Raw genomic sequence first — 23,139 nt, forward strand, 5'->3', positions numbered from 1 at the left:
TGGCATCTAGACAAGATATAAGTATATTTTTGTTTTCCACATGAAAGGAGAGAAATGCATACCGTGTTGTTTGGGATGGACTTAGACTTACAATTGAACTTCTATATCATGCATTTATATTCTCAAAAAATAAAGGCCACAAAAGCCAGACAAGATAGAAGTATATTTTTTTGGAAGGAGAGAAATGCATACGGTGGTGTTTGGAGTAGACTTTGACTTCCAATATAACTTCTATATCATGCATATTTAGGTCCCCTTTGTCTAATTTTAACCCGACATTTCGGCACAGTAATTTTGGTTGTTTTTTTTTTGGTCAAAGTTTAGAAGTGTTATAATACGAAAACCATACATAAAAAAATGGGTAGCCACCGCGGAGGAAAGCAACAACAAATGAGGCCTAAACTCACAAACGAACATCTAGGACCTCACACAGAAAAGTTTCGTCTTTGACCACGAAAAGTCATCAAGACGGCATAGAAAACCCACCACAAAATCATCCTCAAGGAGTGAGAAAAAATCTCATGCAGGAAAAGAAAATCATTAAAAAATAGCAAATAAAAACTAAAGCAAAACCTCAAACAACAGATCTACGTACACTCATAAGGGTCGACTACACCCAAAAACTTTGATCAAGACCCTCACTGCCACAAGGGCGGCCAAGACACAGTAAAGACCACAGAACGGAACCTTGATCACCATAGCAACCACATTCCACCATACAGCACCTCCAACTGCTATCTCCGTCCCAAGAGACTACGCCCTCATCAGGGTGCAAACTTATGCGATGCCCAAAACGACAAGAATGGGGCCAGCCTGATAACGTCGATGGAACTGTAGGATGATCGGAAAGAAGAGCACACGGTGAGGAAGATCAGACAAAGGAGTACACAGGCAGACTGCTCTGACGACAATCGGCTCCGTCAACGTAGGGGCACGCCAAAATCAGGAAGGATAAATCAGAGAGACAGAGAGAGAGGGATATAGACTTGGATTAATTTTTTACATCACATTATTAGTCTCGAAGGAAGTTAAAATTAAAAAAAATTAAAAAATATAGACCAATGTTGAAAAAGTTCATAAAAAATGGCAAAACAAGGCTTGTTAAAAGAAGAAATATTTTCTGTTTAGGTCCCCTTTTCGTATGCAAGTAATTTTTTTTTGGGTAACGTAGGAACAATCTTACAGTCAAGCTATTATGTGAACCCAACTACACAACCCAAACCTCCAATGGAGCTAGTACGACCACACCCGTTATGACCCCCCACTTTCTGTAGGATACTCATCTGGTGGGGAATCGAACCTCAAATCTTGAAGAGTACTCTCCCAAAGCCGGGGCGTCCACCTGAACTACTACGGCAACTCTTGGGTGTGTCGTATGCAAGTATTAATTTGTTTAGGAAAAAAAGAAATTTCATTTTTGCAATGTATAATTATGCTTTATTCGAATGGGAAGTCACAATTTTCTATAATAGGAGTAGCAATGAGAGATAAAATGAGTACTAACGAAAGAACGAAGAAGTGTTTTTTTTCCCTTGTAAACAGGGGTCCAATACCTTACCAGCCACTACCTGTTCGATAAAAAGCCACAGTGGAAACAATTCCTTGAACCCTTTAGAATCATCCATAGAAGAAGCAGATATATTGGAGGAAGCTATGGTACACAGGGTATACCGTATGTCTAAGTTATGACAATTTGTGATTTTTATTATGACGATTTGTGGTTTTCTAATGCATATTTTTGATTGTAGGTACGACTTTTACTTTAAAATTTACCTGTTGAACAGGTCATTAGCAAGTTATCCATAATTAAAAAATATTGTTATTATAAAACCATAATTATTCGTACCAGAAACCATAATACTTGTATTCCAACCAAATATATGTGTACAATATCACAAATTAAATAACGCTACCCACAAATATTATAACAACACCATAAATTGGCATAATCTTACCACAATGAGTCGTACAAAAAATTCTTTGACACGTATGATATTCCGTAATAAAATCAAAATATGTCGTACCGGAATCAACAATTGTTATACCTAAACAAAAAACATTTGTAAAATACCACAAATCCAGTAACATAACCAAATTTGTTATGACAACATCATAAATTGATGTTTTCATACCCACAACGTGTCGTATAAAAAAAATTCAATCGGAATGTTCAATTAACGATAGTTATAATCAGTAAAATACCAAACCACAAATTCTGTAATATAACCAAATTTGTTATGACAACATCATAAATTTACGTTTTCATACCCACAACGTATTATATAAAAAAAATTCAATCGGAATATTTAATTAACTATAGTTATTATCAGCAAAATACCAAACCACAAATTCTGTAATATAACCAAATTTGTTATGACAACACCATAAATTGACGTTTTCATACCCACAACGTGTCGTATAAAAAAATTCAATCGAAATGTTCAATTAATGATAGTTATAATGAGCAAAATACCATACCACAAATTCTGTAATATAACCAAATTTGTTATGATAACACCATAAATTGACGCTTTCATACTCACAACGTGTCGTATAAAAAAATTCAATCGGAATGTTTAGTTAACGATAGTTATAATCAGCAAAATATCAAACCACAAATTCAGTAATATAATCAAATTTGTTATGACAATACCATAAATTGACGTTTTCATACTCATAACGTATCATATAAAAAAAAATTCAATTCGAAATGTTCAGTTAATGATAGTTATAATCAACAAAATACCATACCACTATTTATTTTCACTTCCTGCCACATTATTTTTTCAAATTTTAAACTTTCCACCATATTATCTTAATTTTCGATTCCCTCCACACTATTTTTTCAAATTTTTATTTGTCCCTACACAATGCCTCAATAATTTAAAGTAAAAATGATGTTCTCGCTCAAATTTTTCATCCAAGAAATTCACCAAAAAGTAAGAACTATACCCAAATTAATCGTCATTATTGTGTCACGGTCACATGGCTACCTTACATTCAACTACAACAGATGATTAGGTTTCATATCAAATAGAAATTGAACGTACAATCTAAATGTCGTTAGTGAGTGTATTTTTAGAATGATCGATCAGGACTGTTAGGATGTCAAGTTATACGATATTCAGCATTGTCACCAAAATTAGAGATTATCGGATATTGACAACTACGTAATCGAAAGACTTTTAATGTATCCAAATGCATATTAATATCTAATAATGTACCAACTGAGCCTCATGTAAGCCGTTTTTGTTCGATCGGACCCGTCTATCTTTTATAGAATATGAATTCGATCAAATGTACCAAGAATGAAGTTCATCGCTTATCGTTAGACCATTAATCGGATGAAAATATTCTTTTTTTATTGAATTAGGGAGCCGATGAGGAGGTATAATAATTATTGATTGTGTTACGACGTATTTTGGTCTTGTATCTAGTATCTTTTGATCGATTTCTTTTGGTACGACACATTATCGTAAGAAATTGCCAATTTTTTGTGTTGTCATAACAATTATGGTTATGTTATATAATTTGTAGTATTTTAGATATGAGGGGGAGAGAGAGAAAATTAAGGAGGAGAGAACAACTTGTTACCTGCTAAGCCCTTTTTTTATTTTATTAATTGATTTAATAAATGGGTGGTCCGGATTATTCATTTTGAAATCCAATGGCTTAAAATCATGGTGCGTACGGTACACCCCCTAATAAGGGGTGTGTACCATAGGACTACCCAGATATATTTACTCAGTTAGTTTCCTCTTTCATTTCACAAAATCGCTGTTGTTCGTAGCTGCCATTAGTAAAGAAAATGAGTTTAAAGACAACAAAAGGGTTGGCCTTTGTGGTGAATGCGGACTTAGAGTTTGGTCCCTCCTAAGGTCTCTGATTCGAAATCTCCCAGATGCTATCAACTCCGATGGTGCCAACCCATACGGTTCTTTGTCTCATGGATTAGTCGAGGTGTGAGTAGAATGGCTCGGACGCCCTGAGTTATAGAAAAGAAAAACGAAATTGAGTTTAAACAATGTTCAGGTCGACTCAAGGAGAACCGCAAAGAATTGAAAGACAATAAAAATACTACAGAGGTGACAATACTTAGGTAGGCCCAGGTGCTATCAACTCGCTTGATCTATACATACATTCTTTGCTAAACGATCATTGACCGATTGGCCTCATTGTCCAAGAAGTTATTTGAAGACTTATGATACATGAGTTCAATAGGGCGAGACGTTATTGCAGTACTTGTTGTAGCATCCAACTTATGATTTTTTCCTGCAAAAGTTTGAGAAAAAGGAAAATATTAAGCCACATAGCCATAGGGAGTCGATTTCAACTCGGTCTCACCAGTGTTGATTTGATCTTGACCGTTCGGTCACATATCTCAATGCTACCAAAAATATGCGAAACAAATCCCTTCCCTTAATGAGAAGAACTTCCAACCAACTACTAAGAGAAATAGTACAATTAACCAACTATTGTAAAATTAATAGCATGAAGAAGGAAAATATGTTTGGTTTCCAATCCACGTATACTCCGGGGATATACTCCCCCCTAACTTGTGGGCTTCGTGTGAGCCCCACATGTTATATGAGGGCAGGGAGTATCCCAGACTGTTAAATAATTTTCCTCTTGCAACTTGCAAGAAGTAATCAACTTTACTCTTTTTGATTTACTTTTTTGTTTTGTTTTGTTTTGTTTTGTTTCTCTTCTACAAGATCGATGATTTCCTTCCGAAAACCTGTTTTCATTTAGCTTGGCAGGACAATTTTGAGCCATTCTTACGTGACCCTTTATACCTGTTTAGCGACGAAAAATACGAAAAAATATTTTTCGTCGCCGAAAGCTTGAAAAAGGTGACGAAATTATTTTTCGTCGCCAAAGATAATCATTTTGTGACAAAAAAAATATATTGCCTCCAAATGAGAGCAATTTAGTAACTAAATATTTATTTCGTCACCAAATGCTTAACTTTTGTGACGAAAAATAATTTCGTCACCATTTTATTTTTCGTCACCATTTTAACGCTTTTAGCGACGAAAAATATATTTCGTTGTCAAATGGGTACCTTTTGTAACGAAATTTATGAATTGCGCTGTCACTAAATGTATTTCGGACATATCTCTTTACTAAAACTCCGATTGAAATAATTCAAATTGGGTTTGAACAATAACTCATTTGCCTACAACTTTCATGTTTATCAAAATTGCTAATTTTAATGTTTAAAGGTTCAAAATTACATTCAAAATATATTTTCATGTTAAACATGTGTTATATAACAGATATTTCAACTATTTACTAAAAAGTGTGTGTGGTGCAATTGGTCGGAACTTGTACGAAAAACTCAAGTGACTCGGGTACGAAACCCAGTAGGAGTAAGAAAGAAATATTTTTTTCCCCATATGAAAACATCTTTTGCAACTAAAAATTTTGTCACCGTTTTCCCCATATGAAAACATCTTTTGCAACGAAAAATTTCGTCACCGAAAAATTTCGTTACCGATGTGACCCATCAGTGACGAATTTTTTCATCGCCAAAAGGAATAATTGATGACAAAAAATTTCGTCATCAAAAAGCACAATAAGTGAGGAAAAAAATTTCATCACCAACTATTCACTTTTTGGTGACGAAATATTTCGTCATCAAAAGACACTATAGGTGACGAAAAATAGATTTCGTCATCATGTAGGAATCCTCGACAACCTTTAGTCGACAAATTTTTTTTCGTCACCTATATTATTTGTGACGAAGCACATATAATTTGTGACGATTTTCATTCATCACCCAATTGAAATTTTCTTGTAGTGTTTACTGAATCGACTAAGATAATGGAGATGCAGGAACTCTTGGACCGGCTGTGGCGACCAATTTTGAACAATGGAATAAATCCTGGACCTTTCTCTATGGAAGAGGAGTTTAATTGTACTAATAGCTTCAGAGTCCTTGGTGCTTGAATGCTTAGTTTGTTTGAGTTGTGGTCTTGAGTGAAAAGGGCAATCTAGTTACAAAAGTGCATACCCTATGCTCCTTTTAAGAGATGTGTGCGATAGTGGCAACTGTGTCATCCATCCCGTACATTACCAATTTGAAATCTAAACCGTCCATTGCCAAAATTGGATGGTCCAGATGGGGACAACAGGGTCCCCGGGGTTCGTCCCTTCCAACTTCGTTTCTCAAATTTTCCAATTGTATTTTCCATGGATCAACATTGTCTACATTAGTGGTTGAATTTAGATTGTACTTATGCAACATGATACATATATAATCTGTATTATTTGACGTTGTTTGAATTAATTTTTTGGAGAGCCATAGACACAGATAATTCGTTAGTTTGTTACCATTAGAGAAGTGGACGATTATGCTATGATACAATTTATTTTTCTTCCGACAAATACAATTCGACAACTCGCTGCTTTGAATTAATGTGGGGTCTACATGTAGGTCCCGTGTGAGACCCACATGTTTTATGAGGGGAGGGAGTATACTCCAAGAGTTTTGAGTAACTTTCTATTGCAACTTGCAACCAGTAATCAAATTGGTACTCACTACTCTCTGTTTTTATTTACATTTTTTTTCTTCCGTTGTTTCTCTTTCTGTAAGATCGATGATTTCCTTTGAAACCTGTTTTCATTTAGCTTGGCAGGACAATTTTGAGCTATGGTTACATGACCCTTTAAATGTAACGCCTCCTGCATCATCGATCGTATTGCACTTTGTTTGTGTTTGTGAAGGATAAATATGCCGATTAGTTGCAAAAGTATATTCTAGGGCTTCAATAATCGTGGCCATTGTGTCCCAAGTATTGGGACTTCGTGACCGGAATTGCCTACAAAGAAACATCTAGAACAAATTTCTTATATACGGTCTAAGATGAATATATTTCTCATGGAACTGCTGCATTTCAACGAAAAGTCTGGGCATTGTTGTCAATGAATTTACTAAATCGACTAAGATGATGGAGATGCAGGAACTCTTGGATCGGCTGTGGCGTCCAATTCTGAACAATGGAATAAATCCTGGACCTTAATATATAGCTTCAAAGTCCTTGGTGCTTGAATGCTTAGTTTGTTTGGCTTGTGGTAAGAGTGACAAGGGCAATCTAGTTGCACGGTTGTGGTCCCTGGGGAAAATATTGCTTGTATTAGGAGATGGAAGAATGAAAATCCTAGAATCGCGCTACTGAAATATGACTTTTCCAGCATTCCGTATGATGCCTTCATATCGGGGTGTCTAAAAAAAGAGAATATAGCAGTGAATCAACTATAGTTTCTCTTCTAGAGAACAAATGTTGATATTCGATGGGTGAGAGGCATTCTCAAAATTTTACAGAGAGATAAAATTTGAGGGATTTACCGAAAAACATACATCATACCTGATCTCTTAAAAGTTTCTTACATTTGTTACTCTAAGGGGTTGGTTGGAGATGCTCTAATAGATTTACTTGATAAGAATGAAGAAAAAGCAAACCGCAAAGCATCAAAACAGAAGGGAACATACACCACAATCAAAGTAAAATCATGAATAACCACTAGCTACCTAAACAAACACCCACTATACTATAAGAAGTTTTTTTTTTTTTGGTCAGCAAACGAAACTTTTTATTGATTTCGAAGGGGTACATCGAATACAATCTTGACGTTAGAACACAGCTACTACAGAGAGTTATACTCTGGCACTATATCCAACCTCCAACCAAGGTTGGATAAGAACACCTCACTTACTTACTTAACCACTTCACAACTTCACTTTTCGAATCCCATCCAAATACCCTTTGAAATCCTCCATTGTGTAGATCTTGATGTCAAACTTAGTCTTCATCCACATGGCTACTCTGGTTTTGATCAAATCCACCACTTCCGAAGCCCATGTTGTTGCACCGTTGAAGATACAACCATTCCTCGTTAGCCAAATAGACCAGAGCGTTGCAAAAAGGCATACCTCCCAGATATGTTTCTCCAAGTTTCGAAATTTATTCCCAAACCACCAAACTGCTACTTGTCCGACAGTAATACGAATTATGCAGCCCAAACTCGTCAGTTTCATGCTCAGTTTCTTCCAACGATATCTCACTAGCATCAAAGCTTCCTTCCTTATTATACCTGCAACAGGAATTTATGAGCGAGGGCGAAGAAAACACGTTAAATACATGAAAAGCCTATTCGATTGGGCCGGCTTATGATCAGGAATTACTATTGTAATCACAAATTTTGTGGAATTGGGTTTGATTCCTCTACCAATTGCAGCAATATATCCATGTCAGAATTGAAGTTTATGGAATTTTTAACCAAAGCAATCAAACACGATCTAATGTCAAATTGACATAATACCTAGCTACGACCAGGTGAAAAATTAGTCGACAAGTACGGTTTATTCGTTGTAAACTGCTTTAAGTCTTATATTTTTCATGATCGAGCAATAAAATTAAGAGATTAAGAGGACTTGAATCAATATGAATGCGAAATGGATGAACCAAATTCACAAGCACAATCAACATAATATCGGAATGGGATAGCGAGCAACAGATTTCCAAACGGAATTTTGAAGATGATGTGACATCGGAATTCTAACTCCCAAATATCAGGTATTGAAGTTCAAAGAGAGACACAAAATTTTATTCCTCCTCTCTATATTACATGGGAAAAGTCTAAAGAAAGAAATAAAAAGCCACAGATAATTAAAGAGTTCGTTTTTTTGTTTCTCTCCAAAATAAGAAGTCTCTGCTTTTTTAGTTACTTTTTATTGACAAACCTCCACAGATAGATATGTTCAAATTTTTAAAAAATTCACAGAACTCCTAGTTTACTGGATCGCTGAATCGCAAAACCAAGCTAAAACCTGGTAGGACAAACATATGTAAATGTTTTAGGATTGTCAAAAGATTCACAACGGAGTTTATACAATGTGTATGTTATAACACCAGATAAAATACTATAAGTTCCACGAAGTTACAAACTAGATACTCCACAAACTATAAAACTATTTCCTAATTCAGAAGTCATGAAATGCAGGAGCATCAACAGCTCATACCTGACAATGCGACCGTTGTTTGCTAGTTTCTTCTAGCCACTGTGTCTGCAACCATTCACCTCAATCTTATCACCTTCTTAGGCAATTTTCTTTCAGCAAGTTTGACAAAGAATCTAGGTCTACCAAATAAGAACATGAGAGATCCTAGAAAGAGTCCTAGTGTCATTCCACACCCGTACCCAATCACCACAATTTTCCAAGTAAATCCATCAAAATCTAAATCATCTTCCTCATGTTGTAACACCGGAGTCTGTACTTCTGTTCGATTATCTTGACATTCCTTCAACAAGGGAAACCCACATAATCCCAAGTTCCCAGCGTATGAACCATTCTCAAATGTAGTAAATTGTTTACCCTTGGGTATGGGTCCATGGAGATGGTTCCATGAAAGGTTCAAGACCGCAAGAAACGTCAAACTTGTTAATTGGCTTGGAATTTTCCCTATGAGCTGGTTAAAAGATATGTCAAATGATTCAAGGTTTGTCAAGCCCCCCAAAGATGCTGGAATATGACCAGTAAGACTATTATGAGAAAAATTAAGTAGTATGAGGGAATTGAGGTTTCCAATAGCATTTGGAATATCTCCACTGAAATTGTTGGATGAAAAGTCAATCGTTGTGAAGATAGTCAAAATTCTTACCAATTCGATCTTAAGCCCCTTTATTGTCACTACGAGAGAATCATGATAATAACTACTCTCCCCACTCATGTATTGTTTGTCCGGCATAGTTTTGTTCTTCATAGCTTGGAAATTTTCGAAGTACCTCCATGGCAATTGGCCAGTGAACTCATTGTTGGAGAGGTCAACAATTCGAAGCTTTGGAAAGGATAGTTCACTCATCATAGTGTTTATAGGGCCATGAAATCGGTTGGATCGTACGACAAGAACCTGCAACTCAGGAAGAGTCCCCAACCAATTTGGAAATGTGTCATTAACCTTGTTGTTTCCGACGTTTAGAACCTCCAAGCTTCTACAATTTGTCAAAGATCTTGGAAGTGGTCCTTCAAAATGGTTTTCACTCAAATCAAGACTTCGTAATTGGTTGGGCTTTGCAAATGCCAAGGGAAGGGTTCCCTTAAATCCATTGGAGCGAAGATTCAAAACCGAGATAGCACTGCTAAAATTTCCCATACATTGTGGAACCGCACCGCTCAATTTGTTGTGTGACAAATCAAGAATCTTAAGGGAACTCGCATTGCAAATCAATGAAGGAATCTCTCCACTAAGACTGTTGTATGAGATGAAAAAGTATTGTATGAGCGGGGGTGGAATGGGAAGTGGTCCTTGAAGCAAATTGGAACGCAGATCAAGAGTATCTAGTTTCTCCCAAGGAAGTTGCTTTATGGCGTTTGTGAGAAAGATTCAAATACCGCAGTGAAGCTTTTCCGATCAACCCAACCCATTTTGGAATTTGTCCATAAATTCTATTGTTAGAAAGATCTAGCACTTCAAGATTCTCTAAGGCTCTTAAGAAATAAGGGAACACCTCGATGTTGCAAGTTGACATATAGAAATACCTAAGATTGGGAAGGGTATTGTTGACATTGCTTCTAGCGACCACCATTAGATTAGTGTTGGAAACTGAAAGGTACTCAACATTTTTGAGTATTTGTAGGTCCAGAACACCACTCAGATCATTTGATGAAAGCGAGAGCTTGGTCAGATTTACAAGAGTTGAAATTGACTGTGGAATGGAGCCACGAAGTTTATTGTCATTCAAGTAAATGAAGCGCAATGGTAAATCATGTTGGAACTCAGGAATTTGGCCAGTTAAACGATTAGAACTCAAGACTAAATCTTCCAATGATGGAAGAGTAAACAACAAGGGAGGTATTGCCCCACTGAGAGAGTTGCCATATAAGTGGAGCACTTCTAGGTTTTGAAGACCACTTAAATTGAAGGGGATGGGACCGGAGAGCTGATTACGAGCTATAGTTAAATAAACAAGTGGCTTCAAGTTCGCAACCCAAACGGAAATCCACCAATACTGAAATGGTTGTTGGAAAGTTGTAACAGAGTGAGTTGCGTAAGGTTCCCTAGAGATTTAGGAATGGAACCCTGTAATTTGCACCCGTCGAGAATCAAGAAATTCAAAGAGTTGAGATAGCCAATTGAGTCAGGTAATTTTCCAGACAAATTCGTATAAGAAAGATCCAACTCCCTTAGAGAACTACCACTACGCCAAGTTGATTTTGGTAAATTGATATCAAGATCATTGTTGCCATATAAAACGAGCCTCTGCAAGTTTGGTAGGTCGAAAATGCTTTCAGGTAAGTACCCTTGCAACCCGGTCGATGACAGGTCTAAAGCTGTTAACGAAGACAAATTCGTCAAGGACTCGGGTAAACCAGAAGATATATTTACCCCAACAAGGATGAGTTCTTGTATCTGGGTCAGGTTTTTTAGGAGAATTTTGAAATGGAGGGGTTCAATTCTCAGTCGAGAATAATCATCATTTGAAAGATCAAGTAAAATTAGTTTGGGCAGGAGGGAGAGTTCAGAAGGGATCGAACCTGAAAAGGCAGAAAATGATAGGTTTAGATGTGTCAAACTTGCAAAGTTTCCAAATGCGACTGAAATGCGAGATTTGTTGAAGTAATTGTTTGCCAGATTAAGCCGTTGTAGGTGAGAAAGCAGGAAAAGGCTGCTATTGGGATGGATTGTACCATAGAGCTGGCTACAACTGAGATCAATCCCGACCACATGACCAGTCAACCCATCGCACGTGATACCATCCCAATTGCAACAATCAGTTGCTTTCTCATCCCAAGATAGGGTCTTTGGATATGAAGGAATAGCAGAATCAAAACATTCGGATGAAGCATCGTTGTTTAGAGTAAACATATGCTTAAATTGCAGTAGTGCGGACCTCTGATCAGGACGGCACAAGGGGTGTGCAGAAGAAGCAAAAGAAGAAAGAGGTGATGATGAAGAAGCAGAAACTTGGTCCCTTCGAGGACATCCGATAAAAGAAGCAGAAACTTGATATTGCAAGAAATAGAGAAGGAATTGAAATAGCCAAGTTAATGCCCCCATTCTTTTAAAATCAAGAGAGAAACAACGGAAGAGAGAGAGAGAGAAATGATGAGTGGATTTTGGTGATGATGGGAGTGCTGATGCTCACCCCTTTTAATACAGATGATAGCTGCAATTACAGCTTGTAGCTTAATTGCATGAGAGAAAGGAGCCGTGAATAGCTAATTCACAGTTTTGTACAATCTAAGTTATTCATTTCGACAATTAATGGTTGAAATGCGCTTTTCAACTTTGTCTACTCAGTGGACAAAGTTACGCCTTTTTTTTTTTTTGTTTTTTAAGAATGATAGACAAAGTTACGCTGTGCACAATAGACTGTGAAATTATATATCCTCAGAAAATAAAAGGCCACAAACTCAGACAAGACAAGAAAAAAGTATACTTAGGCATACATCGAGACGAACGATTTAATGTAAAAGTTAGGCCAGATATTTTCACTTGACAACATACCCCAATATTTTCTCTCGTCGGTATTTTCCTTTGACGATTTCTATGACCTGGAAAATACTTCAATACACACTTTCTTGGTTGGGGTGTATGTTATATGGGTGCAAACTCTGTATATATGATGGAAGTTGTTAAAAATAGAGGAAATAAATGGTAGCTTCAAGGCACCTCGATCACAACGTTATCCTTAAGACGATATTCACCCTGTCCTATTTAATTAAATTTGGTGTGAACCGAGTTAACTGCGAATTCGCGTCCACAATACAATAAATTAAGCCCAATCCCGATTAACTATTTGGCCAATTGCGTCATGTACTGACGAAGTTTTGAGTCTCCAAGTATGAGAATAGGAAAAAAACTCTAAGAGATCGATTGATTATGTTTTCTTCCCTACGTTTTGGGTGGAACCCCTACCCTTTATATAGGCATGGATGTGTGACCCAACGTTGGCCAATGGTCGCACACCTATTCGTTTAAAGGTAATAGTCATGTCTATTTCAATAGCGATGTCTGTTCATTTGATCATAGTAGTCATAACTTTTGGTTTGGTCATGACTATTCACTTAAACCGAACTTTTGTGGCCCTCCATGTAAATTTTTGTGGTCCAATTTCAGAATTTTGTAGTCCAATTCATAAATGTTGACGGTCCAACTAACGAATTTTGCGGTTCAAAAAAGGCACAAATCAAGAAAGATTGGCGCAGACGTTATTGAATTTTTTTGGTCAAACTTACGAATTTTATGGTGTTTGAATACGAAATGTAGTGGTGAAGGATTTGAAATAGCCAAGGTTAATGCCCCCATCATGTGTTAAAATAAAAAGAAATACTCCCTTCATCCCGTAAAGTTAGACCCTACAAAATTACGTGTAATTTTTAAATTTAAAAATAATATATTTACTAAAATAAGTTTTTGATTTTTTTACACTATTCAAAAGATCTCATCAAATCTATCAAATAAGATTTATGTTGTAAAAAAAATTATTTCGATAAATACATTATTTCTAAGATTAAAATTGCACGTAGTTTTTAGGGGACTAACTTTATTGGACAGAGGGAGTAACAAGTTGAGAAAAAGAGCAAAGACAGTAGAGTATTTACCACTCAATTTAAAATACTTACCAGTAAATTAACCTTTTGAATATCATACACAAAAAGAGATTTGTGTACCATTGATGGACTCGTGCATTAGGGGGTTATGGCATTGGTGGGATTATGGCATTTTCTCATACTTCCAAGTCAAGTCAATATGTTGAACAAAACTCTTGGCAATGGGAAAAGATATTTTCATCAATTCCATCGGGGATCAGCTCCCCTTCATACTCCATCTCTCTGTACTCCTCCAAATAAACTCGATTTTTTGTTATATCTAGAACCGAATTATTCATCTAGTAGAACATATGAGTTTACAAAATATTAGTGTGGTTTGATGTTTATAGACGCGCAGACACATGGAAAATTGTCATGTAATTAAAATGAACGGTAAATATTTTCTACAATTTAACCTTGCAATCTACGAGATGAACGGTTCGGATCATAATTTTGCTCTTAAAGCAATTACATGTGGTACTCCAAATGTGTTGTGATTGGTAAATACTGCATACCTATAACTTTTTAATTGATAAAATATATAGGAAACAAAATGGCATCTCGTTTGCGATTATTAGTGTGAAGCATTGCTCCAAAAGCACTTAATAATCCCTCCGCATTTTGGTCCTTTCGTTTGTCCATGTAATGTACTTTTGGCAAAAAGATTTCAAATTGTATCTACAAATTAAAAGAACTAGTCAACTCTACTAATAGAAATGTGTTTTGCGGTGCGGACTCCAATGTTGCTTGTTGGATAACACTTCTTTTTGAAAAAATGCATGGTGGAGTCCACAATGCATGGTGGAAACCCCATGGGGTGGAATGGGTTTCCACCTAAGATAGGAAGGATTTTAACTGAACAAAAAAAAGTCACTATCAACTTTTTAATCCAACTTGTTAGAGCATCTCTAATCCTTACCTATTTTATTATTCATACCCAAAATTTGAGTAAAAAGCCTAAAACTCATCTTCAATTTCATATCCATTTCCTTACCTATTTTGAATTTTACCCTTTTCCTCGAGAAATTTTTGGATGCGAATCGGGTACCGAGAACATAATTTTCTAAGGAAACATACAATTAAATACAACAAAACAAGCATCATGCTAGTTCTATGCACGGGAATGAAATAAAATTCTATTATGTCCAAATTTCTACCCACTTCCTCTCTATTCATCTCTCGCTCTACCCCTTTCGATCTACTTAGAATGTGAAATCACCTCCCATTTCGTTGTTATGACCGCAATCAAAGAGTGGAACCTCCCAATTTCTACCAAAACTAACACAAGTCCGTGCTTTGTTTCTACTAGGGCATATTGTAGCATCACAGATCCGAGCTCTGCTTGACCCAAATCGAAGTGCCGAAAGTGCAGTGACATCCAAGGGTAGAAACAAATGGTCCTGGTGAAGTTTGAAGCTTAGCTGGATTTTTAAATGTGGTCTTAATCGGGAGAACCGCCTTGATTCAATTGCAAAAGACAAGAACAAAGTTTCAACATTAGTCTGCGTTATTGTTTGTGAAACTTTACGGATTTCATGGATGTAACAATCATTTGTATTTTAAACATTTCTAACACCATCCATTTTTTGATGGGTGAATAATGGTTTCTTAATGATTACAGCTTTTTTTTTTTTTTTGAGCTATCAATTAAACAGTTGATTACGTTGTGAAAAAAATGCAGCTTGACTCGCCAGATAAGGTTTTGCAATTGCAGACCACTTCTCATTTTAAGTTTAGTTGAGAACACATGCCAGAACAAGCATAAGTGGTAGTCCCAAAATGGGTAATTAGATTTGAAGGTCTTCTAGCATTACTGGAATCATGCCTTTCCAAACCCAGTTTCATTGATCTTGTTTTTGCTCGGCAGCCCCCTTTTATTGTTGCTATTATTTCAGAGTACAGATTATGACATTTACCATTCAAGACATGTCTTCTGCAGTATATTTACCTTTTCACTTGAATTTTGATTCCATTCGCAAACCAAATATTAATTGGTACTACTCTACTAGTTCTGTTCCATTTTGCTTGCTTACCGGTGTTCTTCATTTCAAACAAAAGAGCTGCTATTCAAGAAATAGAATGGAGAACACCAAATTTGTTGCTAACATCTCACAAAATTTTGAAACAAAAACTTCCAAATTTCCCCCCCTATTGTTTGGTCGGAGCCCTGGGTGTTGGTCGCGTTTCCGGCTTCCTGTTGATTTTTTGTATGCGTTTTAATTTGGGCCATTGTGGTGGTAGTTTACCTGCATTCTCTCTTTATATATATGTACTCTGTTTTTTTTTTTTTTTCTTTCCAATGGCATGTGCTCTGTTTTTTCCCCCAATGAACTTCGGTTCTTTGTTTCTTTCAAGACCAAGTTTGCATTCAAAGGCAGATAGAAGAAAATGAAATAAATAGGCGAGTGAGACGTAAAGAAGACGCTTCTGGATTAATACACTAGAAGGAAACATAGGCAGTAGAAACAGAGGTGTGGGGAGAGTAACAGAGTTCAGTAGCAATGAAGATTGAAGGCTAATACAGTTGCAGGGTGTATTCTCTTTCCTTCAAAATTGGTTGGGGATTTCGTTACCAGAGGGATAACGAGACACTGGCCGCGATGGTGTGACGGCGGCGGTGAGCGGGGGAGGGCGTCGATTTTAGGGGTGAAGAAGAGAAGCTGCAGAACTAATTGCAGGAAAAAAAAATTAGTGCTGAGCGGATACGGTTGGAATTTGTCCCAAATTGGTTAATTATCTTCTCCAAAACTAGCGTATGAGTCTGGGCGGCCTCTCTATTCCTTGCCAATTGGTTTGGAGTTGGATGTTTTAACATGGTTTCAAAGCTAGAGTTTCGGAGAATTTATTTCCCTTGTTTGTGCCATAAGTGCACCGTTATTTGTTGTGATCCAAGTGTTATATGGATCATTTGTTTACCTCTCCACATGCGAGTCGGGGGTCGCACGTGTGGGGGAGTGTTGGAACTTGTCCCACATTGGTTAATTATCTTCTCCAAAATTAGTATATGAGCCTGGGCGGCTTCTCCACACTTTGACAATTGGTTTGGAGTTAGATGCTTTAATAGATACCACGTGGTGTTCGCTCGTGCATCCGAGCTATCTATTCTGTGTTTGAATGGCCCAGATTTGGAGAGAGAAAATGAGGGAGAAAGTGTTAGGGTGAGAGAAGAAAGATGGTTTCAATCTGAGCTGTCCAAAATTATATTCGACTGCTCAAATGTGCCGAGCGGATATCATGTAGGATATACTCGCTTGGCACTGAAAAATCTCTTCAATTGGAGAGAAAAAAGTGCAGGGGAGAGAGAGCAGGAATCTTTTAGAACCGAAAGGATGGGATTGTGGGCCCAGAATTTCCAAAACACAATTTGTTTGAATTTTTCTAAATTTTACCCGCGTTTTTGGGGCCAAATCTGGGATGAGAGGGGTGTGAGAGGAAAAAATTTCAGTGCCGAGCGGATATCATGTAGTGTCCATTCGCGTATCCGAGCCGTCGATTTCGTGTTTGAACAGCTCAGATTTGGGGAGAGAAAAAAGAGAGAGAAAGTGTTGTGGTGAGGAGAGAGATGGGGTTTTAATTCGAGTCATTCAAAAGTGTATCGGACAATTCAGATACGCCGAGCGGGTACCACATAGAATATATCCGTTCGGCACTAAAAAATCTCTCGTGTGGGAGAGAGAGTGGGATTGGGCCCCTCATTTGCCAGCTCAGCCAATATATGGTCGGTTCAAGTTATCGGTCCTCATAGCATTACTCATGTTGGAAAAGTTCATACTAGATGACAAAACAAGGCTCGACAAAAAAGAAGAAATTTGTTTAGGAAAAAGAAGAAATTTCTGTTTATAATTAGGTCCCATTTTCTTACGCAATTATTATTATTTTTTTTGCATAACTTAGGAACAACTTAACCCTACAATCAATCCACTATATGATCCGACTACGCAATTCAAATCTTTGAGGGAGTTAGCGTGGCCACACTAGTCATGGCTTCCCACTTACTGGTACTCATCCGGTGGAAAATCGAACCCCACTTCTTGATGAGTACTCACAAAGCTTGGACATCCGCCCAAACCACTACGACATTCCTTAGGTGTGTCGTATGCACGTATTTGTTTAGGAAATTGAAGAAATTTCTTTTTTGCAATGTATACATATGGTTTATTCGAATAGAAGTCACCGTAGTGAGTTCTCGGAAGAGGATTGAACACAAAGGTGAGCACTGCACAGCTTGGGACCAAAACACTGGGGGGGGGGGGGGGGGGGTGGAATCAGAGGGGTCCAAAGACTTGAGTTGTAAGGCCACTGCCCCATGATTCAGGGGTCGATATCACGCCTCGAACCCGTGACCTACTAATCCCACCAAAGACACGCTGACCAGCGACCACCAGGCCACCACCCCAAGTGGTTGGGTTGATAGAAATCAACAGTTAACTCAGAGAATCCAAGGGGATTTGTCTGGCAGTTTAGCTTTCGGATTTGGGGTTACTCCCTCCTAAATTAATTCTAAAGTCTCACCCGCTGCTACCAACTCCTTTAGTCCTGTTCGTATAGGTTTTGCTCCAATTTTTATGGGCCCTCAAGAGTAGACAATTAGATGGGTCTCTCACAATTAGTTGATGTACGTGTAAGTTAACCAAGATATCTGAGTTATATAAAAACAGTTAACTCAAGAGTATTTTTGGCTTATCAGAGTATAAAGTACATTTTAAATAAAAACTATTTAATATATTGTTTTTGGTGTAGAATGATTACTATGGAGGTTAGGAGAATAAATTTCGTCACACTAGTATATTATTTGTAATCATTGTGAGGGTGAGTTCACGCGCGCTATGGACTAGATAGTATTTTTGGTATTTTAGGTAAAAAAATAGTGACTATTCAAGATAACTCAAAAAATAGTCACTATTCAAGACAACTCATTTTCTTTATCTAAATGAACTAGATAGTATTTTTGTTATTTTAAGTGGATATAAATGACACTTTGACATTAGGCTAAAGACAAAAAAAAAAAAAACCATAAATGCACCCAAAAATTTGTGATACATTAGAGCATTTCCAATCAAGCACGATATGTCCATTTGGGAGATCAAATTGCTATATTGAAGATTCTTTTTGTAATTTGTCATCAACTTTTTTACTTTGTAGATAATTTTGGAGAGATCTATCGTCTTTTTTTAGAGATTTGGAGACCTAAAGACACTTTTGGGTCTCCAAATCTTTAAAAATGATAATGTATCCCTCTAAAATTTCTCATTTAAAGTACAAAAAGGTTGAAAAAATTAAAGTTGAAATAAATCACAAAATCTTCCCTCAGTGTAGACATTTCATCTCCAAAATGGAGATGAGCTTGATTGGAGATGCTCCTAATGGGCCAAAGCCGATGTAGGCATCAAAACTACAATTAAGGAGTGCTATTCACTCACAAGCTGGCAACTGACAGGAACTTTCATACCGTTGATTATTTTAGCTCTATCTAGAGAAGAAATATTCCATTTTGAATTTGGTGGTTTTGTTTGTTGACTTTGACTATTCATTCTCCTTCGTCCAACTTTCAAGAGATGTGAGCTTGTCGTTTGGGGGACTCAAAATTCTTGCCGCAGGGTTTCCAACCAATTTTCTCTGTTTATCTCTTTTCATTCATTACGCTTTAAAACCTGAACCCGAATAAGGTCGTAGTCATTCTCCTTGGTTCAACTTTCAAGAGATGTAGTCTTAGGGGGCGTTCCCACTGAGATTTTTGGGCAACAACTCACACTAATCAATAAATTTTAGTGTTTTAATATCTTGTTCATACTAATCAATCTTGTAAGGTGGTCATTCCTCTTGTGACAAAAAATAAGATCCATTACGATCATAATCAAGTGTTCAAGTAATTTGATTTATGCCCCGATGTGTCGGTCACATCACCCCTAAAGCTGCGGTAGACTAACAAAGTACAAGTCCTGTTTTTATCGCTCATGCAAAAATTAAGTTGCTTAGACAAAAAGTTAATTTTGAATAAATGAAGAACTAGAACACCTTCGGATTTTTCAAGCCGCGAAGAACGAGATTAAGATAAAAAGTTTTAGTGAGAGAGTTCGATTGATTGTGTTATGCCTATTCCAATAGTCGTGTTTATTTAGTTGACTCTAAAACAATCGCACCTTTTGTTTTGGTTCTATTGATTCATTTGAATCGAATAGACACAACTTTTGGTTTAAATCTATTCACCTAAACAACGAACAATTAATATTCATTCAAAATTTTTGGAAATAGGCAAATGATAAATTGCCACTATAGGATTTCTTGCCCCGTTCTAGAACACTTTCTTAAAAAATACTCCCTCTATTTCAAATTGGATGTCAATTTTTGATATCATTGCCAATTTCAATTCCTTATATGTTTCAATATGGATCTCAAAAAATATGCAATATGGATATTGTTTGATAAGTTTTCTATTAGTTCTATTATACAAAGTTTTAATTTAAACTCATGAAAAATATTATAGATTGAAAGATATAAGCGATAAAAAATGACACGAATTTCAAAAATTGCCGTCCTTTTTGGGACGGAGGGAGTAACTATTTATTTCACATTTTCAAACTTAAAAATAGTGTAAATGAAAAATAAATTTTCAATTTTTTTTGCACTGTATTAAAGATCTCAATGAGATCTATCAAACAAGATTCATATTGATAGAAAAAATATTTGCATAAGCACATGATTTTTGAGCTTGAAATTGTCTTCTTAAAAAATAAGTACTTATTTCCCTTTCCGGGATATTTTAAGCTCAAAAATCATGTGCTTATGCAAATATTTTTCTATCAATATGAATATTGTTTTAAAGATCTCATTGAGATTTTTAATACGGTGTAAAAAAAAATTGAAAATTTATTTTTTCATTTACATTATTTTTGAGTTTGAAAATGTGAAATAAGTACTTATTTTTTAAGAAGGTGTTCTGTATTATTTGACATTGTTTGAATTAGTTTTTTGGAGAGTCATATGCACAGATAATTCGTTAATTTGTTGCCATTAGAGAAGTGGACCATTATGCTCTGATACAATTTATTTGTCTTCCGACAAATACAATTCGACAATTTGCTACTTTGAATTGGATGGATGACGAACATAAAAGATTACAAAATGAACGGTTTGAATCATGAAATAAACTCGTTCTGTTCAGAGAGAGAGAGAGAGAGAGAGAGAGAGAGAGAGTTTGTTCTCTTATGTAAATGGAATTGTTTCGGGACCTAGCATGTTGGTAAAGATTTTAAAGAGCCAATAATTGGAGTTTTAAATCAAGCACTTAATGTCTTTCATTCAAACAAATCGATACCATACAATGTTGTTGTCGACTAGTTCTTCTGATTTGAATGGAAGGTCACAGTTTTCAATCATTGGAATAACAAGCAGAGAGAAAATGAGTGCTAAAGAAAGAACGAGGAAGTGTTTTTTTCCCTTCTAAACAGGGGTCCAATACCTCACTAGCCACCACCTGTTTGATAAAAAGCCACAGTGGAAACAATTCATTGAACCCTTTAGAATCATCCATAGAAGAAGGCGATATAATTACTCCTCATTTGGTAATTGGTTTCCTCTTTCATTTCACAAAGTCACCATTGTTCGTAATTGCCATTTGTAACGAAAACGAGTTTAAAAACAACAAAGGGTTGGCCTTGTGATGAATGCGGACTTAGAGTTTGCTTCCTCTTAAGGTCTCTGGTTCAAAATATCTTAGGTGCTATCAACTCTTATGGTGCCAGCCCATACAGTAAATTGTATCACGGAATAGTCGAGATGTGCATAGACTAGCTCCGACATCCTGAGTTATAGAAAAGGAAAAGGAAAAGGAAAACGAGTTTAAACAATGTTCAGGTCGACTCAAGGAGAACCTCAATAATTGAAAGACAATCAAATATTACAGAGGTGACAATACTTAGGCGTTGGTACTTCATTAATTTAACCTTCAGTACTCCATCGATTTTTTTTTTCCTTCAAGTTTTTACCTATTAGTTAGGCATTACCTAGAAATACTTCGTTTAATTCAGTCCATTGTAGGGAAGAAGGTTTAGAGTTTACATTTATTCAACCTTCACCCCCTTGACGACTACTGCCACTGAATCTCCCTAACAGCTTTGCCGCATATATTTCAAGTCTATTTTACTTACATGCTTGTCCCTCATGCCTTTGAAATTCAGAGATTATCTTTCGGACAAAAGCCCAGTGAACTCATTTCGGGAGAGGTCTATGATGCGAGGTTTAGGGAAACAAAATTTAGTCTTCTTAGGCATATAGGACAATGGAAAAGGTTGGAATGAAGAATAGGAACTGGTAATTCTGGATGAGATTTCCAGCAAAAAGCCGGTAGTAGTGGTATTAGTGAAATATGGCTTGTATTACGAGACAGAAGAATGAAAATCCTAAGAATTGATCGCTCAACTGAAATATGGCTTTTCCAGGATTCTGTATGATGCCTTCGTATTGGGGTGTCTACAAAAAGAGATTATAGTTGTGATTCAACTATAATTTCTCCTCTAGAGGACAAATGTTATATTCGATGGGTGAGAGGCATTCAACAAATTTTACAGAGAGAAAATTCGAGGGATGTACCAGAAAATATATATGATCTCTTAAAAGTTTCCGACATTTGTTACAAAAGGGGTCTAATGGAGATGCTCTAATAGATTTTCTTGATAAGAGTGAAGAAAAACCCACCACGAGCAACATTAGAGCAGAAGGGTACATATACCACAATCAAAGCAAAATCACAAATAACCACAAGCTACCTAAGCAAACACCCACTCTACTACAGTAATACGATTCTACGAAATGCAGCCCAAACTTGTCAGTTTCTTGCTCATCTTCCCATCCTAAATTCCAACGATATCTCATGTAGCAACAAAGCTTCCTTCCTAGCTTGTACCTGCAATGGGAATTTACAAGGGTGGAAAAAAACACGTAAGTACAAATGCCGACTAATCCTGTTGACACGTGACGAGCCCATTCGATTGGGCCGGCTTATGATCAGGGTAATTACTAATAGCACTTGTCCTAGTTATTTGTAATCACAAATTTTGTGGGATGGGGTTTGATTCCTCTAACAATTGCAGCAATCCATGCCAGAATCGAAGAGTAAGGAATTTTTAACCAAAGCAATCAAACATGATCTAATGTCTTATTGACGTAATACCTACCTGGTGAAAAATAAGTTGACAGGTACGGTTTATTTGTCGTAAATTGCTGCGAGTCTTGTTTTTCGTGAGCAAGCAATAATATTTAGTGGACTTGAATCAATATGAAGGCAAAATGGATGAACCAAATTCACAAGCACAATCAACATAATATCAGAATTCTAAACCCCAAATATCAGGTATTGAAGTTCAAAGAGAGTGGCATAATTTCATTCCTCCTCTCTTTATTTCATGGGAAAAGCTAAAGAAAGAAATAAAAAGCCACAGATAAGAGTGACCTATCTTGTAAAGCGGAAAATAAGTACTTAAAAAATAAGAAACTTAGCGGAACGGGGCCTAAGTGTATCTCACAACAAGGGGACAATGATGTGC

The 23,139-nt window shown here is 36.6% G+C and overlaps 2 protein-coding genes across 2 annotated transcripts; both read right to left on the minus strand.

Annotated features, from left to right (window-relative positions):
- Positions 1–7,732: 7,732 nt before the first annotated feature.
- LOC131327805 (receptor-like protein 43) lies at positions 7,733–10,157 on the minus strand. The gene is made up of 4 exons (XM_058360939.1): positions 9,085–10,157; positions 8,834–8,926; positions 8,011–8,097; positions 7,733–7,895 (listed from the first exon to the last, which is right to left on the minus strand). The coding sequence occupies exons 1-4, from the start codon at positions 10,155–10,157 to the stop codon at positions 7,733–7,735; spliced, it is 1,416 nt and encodes a 471-aa protein (XP_058216922.1).
- Positions 10,158–10,332: 175 nt separating this feature from the next.
- On the minus strand, positions 10,333–12,062 carry LOC131327813 (receptor-like protein Cf-9). The gene is made up of 2 exons (XM_058360947.1): positions 11,009–12,062; positions 10,333–10,955 (listed from the first exon to the last, which is right to left on the minus strand). The coding sequence occupies exons 1-2, from the start codon at positions 12,060–12,062 to the stop codon at positions 10,333–10,335; spliced, it is 1,677 nt and encodes a 558-aa protein (XP_058216930.1).
- Positions 12,063–23,139: the final 11,077 nt, after the last annotated feature.

The sequence above is a fragment of the Rhododendron vialii genome, chromosome 1a, assembly GCF_030253575.1.
Source record: "Rhododendron vialii isolate Sample 1 chromosome 1a, ASM3025357v1".
NCBI lineage: Eukaryota > Viridiplantae > Streptophyta > Magnoliopsida > Ericales > Ericaceae > Rhododendron > Rhododendron vialii.

What these genes read in the sequence shown, in the direction of transcription:
- LOC131327805 (XM_058360939.1), bottom strand. Translation starts at nt 10,157, where the DNA reads ATGGGAAATTTTAGCAGTGCTATCTCGGTTTTGAATCTTCGCTCCAAT. An exon ending in AAGAAGGTGATAAGATTGAG is followed by an intron (nt 8,927 to 9,084) that starts GTGAATGGTTGC and finishes TGGAACTTATAG; the next exon opens with TATTTTATCTGGTGTTATAA. An exon ending in GAGTTTGGGCTGCATAATTC is followed by an intron (nt 7,896 to 8,010) that starts GTATTACTGTCG and finishes TTGGCTAACGAG; the next exon opens with GAATGGTTGTATCTTCAACG.
- LOC131327813 (XM_058360947.1), bottom strand. Translation starts at nt 12,062, where the DNA reads ATGGGGGCATTAACTTGGCTATTTCAATTCCTTCTCTATTTCTTGCAA. An exon ending in CAACAACCATTTCAGTATTG is followed by an intron (nt 10,956 to 11,008) that starts GTGGATTTCCGT and finishes ATTTAACTATAG; the next exon opens with CTCGTAATCAGCTCTCCGGT.